The sequence below is a fragment of the Arachis ipaensis genome, chromosome B02, assembly GCF_000816755.2.
Source record: "Arachis ipaensis cultivar K30076 chromosome B02, Araip1.1, whole genome shotgun sequence".
Classification (NCBI taxonomy): Eukaryota; Viridiplantae; Streptophyta; class Magnoliopsida; order Fabales; family Fabaceae; genus Arachis; species Arachis ipaensis.
Genome location: NC_029786.2, coordinates 107225482 through 107228330, shown reverse-complemented (window position 1 = coordinate 107228330; position 2849 = coordinate 107225482). Strand labels below are relative to the sequence as shown.

Below are 2849 nucleotides of genomic sequence, written 5' to 3'. Positions count from 1 at the left end.
AAATTCTCTAAAAAATAAAGTTAAATAAATTTACAATAAAAATAACTAATATTGACAATTAAAAGTTAGCATCCTATATTTTTATATTTAAAATAGTAAGTAAATATGTATGTTGATGGAGTAGTAGTTGAAACAAGTAAAATTTTGTCCTAGTGTGAGAAAAGAGACGTGAAGTGAAGAATTTTCACCTAAAAGTTGATTTGCTTTTTCATCCTATGCTGTAGTGAATATGACATTTGATAAATATAGAATCAGAAAAATGGGTATTCGGTGAACGTTAAAATGAACTCAAAAGGCAACCATATATAAGTCAAAAACTAAACTTTATCAATCATGGTGAACTGTTATTAGTACTTTAATTAATTAATAATAATTAATCACACTACTAGAGTTTCATTATGTCCTTTTCTGTGAGAAAGATATACATATAGGAGGTGGAGACAAGTGTCACACTTAAATAGATTCTTATTATTGTTGTAATTATTATTATTTCTAGAATGATTATTATCCATTCGTCATGTATATCTGATATCTCCTTTAATTAACAAAGCATCATGCTTTGTGTGGAAGCAAAGCAAATAGAATTAACGAGGTATTATAGAAAAGATAAGGATAAATCCAGCTACTAGGTATGATTGAGGAAGACAAATTAATAATAATAAATACGTAAAGGGATAAGGTGAGATTTAAAAAAAAAAAAAATTTACTGCTACTTGGATTTGGGAGTAATACACAAATTCTAATCTGTATTTTGCTGTGTATGAAATTAACCTGATATTTTGTATGTGCTTATTATGATCACAAAACACTTAAATAAATAATGGTACATTATTATTTAGTTTGCATCTTCAAATATCTTTAAATTAATTCTTATATTATAGTTCACTACAAATGTTACTTTTCATTGTTTATCTAAACAAAAGTAAATAAACAAATAGTTTTTTTTTTGGTATTAAAATAAACAAATAGTTAATAATGAGACAATATTTATTAGTCCAATAGTATATATATAAGTAGTAAGTCATTTATATTTTTTTTATACTCTTTTGTTGGACTGGATATTTTTTCAGTTTTTAAGTGAGTGATTTTTTTCTTTTGCTCAGGTGTAAGTATGTTTTGGGCTGAAACTTGAAACCGGCCCTATATATTAAATAGTCCATACATTTTTTTTTACCTTTTTTTAACCCGATAATATTTTTTATTTTTTGCGGTAATCCCTATCTTAACAAGTAGGAAATTGGAGCTATATTTAAAAGTTTGTAGTTAACCAATAAATTTTAAGAAACATTTTAAGTGCACTGAAGAGTATTGGTGCACCAGTTATTTTAATAGTTGATTTCAATTAATATATATTATATATGTTTTTTATAATTCAAATTAATAGTTAAAACAATTAGAGTATCAGTACTTCCAGTACACTTAAAATGTTTCCTAAATTTTATATGTACATTTGAAATTTTGAACTGAATTTAACGCTTGTTTAAATAAACAAATAAACTATCTAATTAACTAATCTAAATTGATTTTTTAACTTGATAAATTAAAGAATTAATTCATCATAAATTTAATTTAAATGTATACCAATTACATGTATATATTTAAATCGAATTCATAACAATTATTTAACTAAATCAGTGAGTTAACTAATTAATTAATATAAATTAACTTTAAAAAATTAATTCGTTGTAAATTTGATTTAAATATATACAAGTTATTATTCGAATTCTCAACGCATTGAGCTGACACTTTTAGGAGAATAATAAACATATAATTCAATAAAAAAGAAATAAACGTATAACTCCAAGGGAAAGGGATGAAGCTTCATTCACTATAGGACCTTAAAACTGAAGCTTTCTACGCAAAATTTATGAACTGCAAAAGGCACAACACGATCCAAATTCGTAACCAAAAACTACATTCATTCATAATATTACAGTTTAGCCATAAATATTCATCATAACAAATTAAACAACTTTCAATTACACGCATGAAACCCTAATTTTCTAACAAGTTGCTGCAATCAATCATCGAGAAACTTCCTCAGAAGCTTCTTGATTTCTTCACTTCGAGCTTTAGCACGAGCCTGCTGTGGGCCTATATTCGCCATTGATAGGTATGCTCCGGCCGCCACCAGCGACGCTCCCGTCAAAAACACGGCGGCGCTCACCGCCACTTGCTTCCGTGTCGGCGGGTACGACCACAACACCATTTCATACATCGACTCCCACCCCTTAACAAATTCACAGATTTTTAAGTATTTTTCCGAAGAATGAAAATAGGCCCAATAACTAAACAGTAAGGCCCATAAAATAGAAAAAGGCCCAGCCCAAAACCCAATCAACAAAAATTCCTACAAAACCCTACTTTCAGTTTATAATTTCTCCCTCAAACCCTAACAAGTAACAATCCCCTTTCGTATCTTCTTCTTCTTGTTCTTCTTCTCTCCCTAACTCGCTGCACGAACTCACTGAGTGAAACACAGAATGGGACGAGTTCGCACAAAAACGGTGAAGAAATCCTCGAGGCAAGTGATCGAGAGGTACTACTCGAAAATGACGCTGGATTTTCACACGAACAAGAAGGTTCTAGAAGAAGTAGCGCTAATCCCATCGAAGAGGCTCCGAAACAAGATCGCAGGGTTCTCAACGCACCTGATGAAGAGGATCCAGAAAGGACCGGTTCGTGGAATCTCGCTGAAGCTGCAGGAAGAGGAGAGAGAGAGGCGCATGGATTTCGTTCCAGAAGTTTCCGCCATTAATGTCGATAGCATCGAGGTCGATAAGCAGACCATCGACATGCTTGCTGCGTTAGGTATGTCTGATATTCCTGGTGTTGTGCAGGTTGAGCCT

General features: G+C 31.1%; 2 protein-coding genes across 2 annotated transcripts in view; one reads left to right on the top strand and one right to left on the bottom strand.

Annotated features, from left to right (window-relative positions):
• On the bottom strand, positions 1811–2349 carry LOC107626368. The gene has a single exon (XM_016329236.2). It carries the CDS (start codon positions 2216–2218, stop codon positions 2021–2023), a length of 198 nt encoding a protein of 65 aa, XP_016184722.1. The 5' UTR covers positions 2219–2349; the 3' UTR covers positions 1811–2020.
• Positions 2373–2849, top strand: part of LOC107626367 (40S ribosomal protein S17) — a gene marked incomplete in the record, with an annotated part of 2167 nt that continues 1690 nt past the window's right edge. The window contains 1 exon segment of the mRNA XM_016329235.2: positions 2373–2849. Within this exon segment, the coding sequence (XP_016184721.1) occupies positions 2484–2849 (366 nt within the window).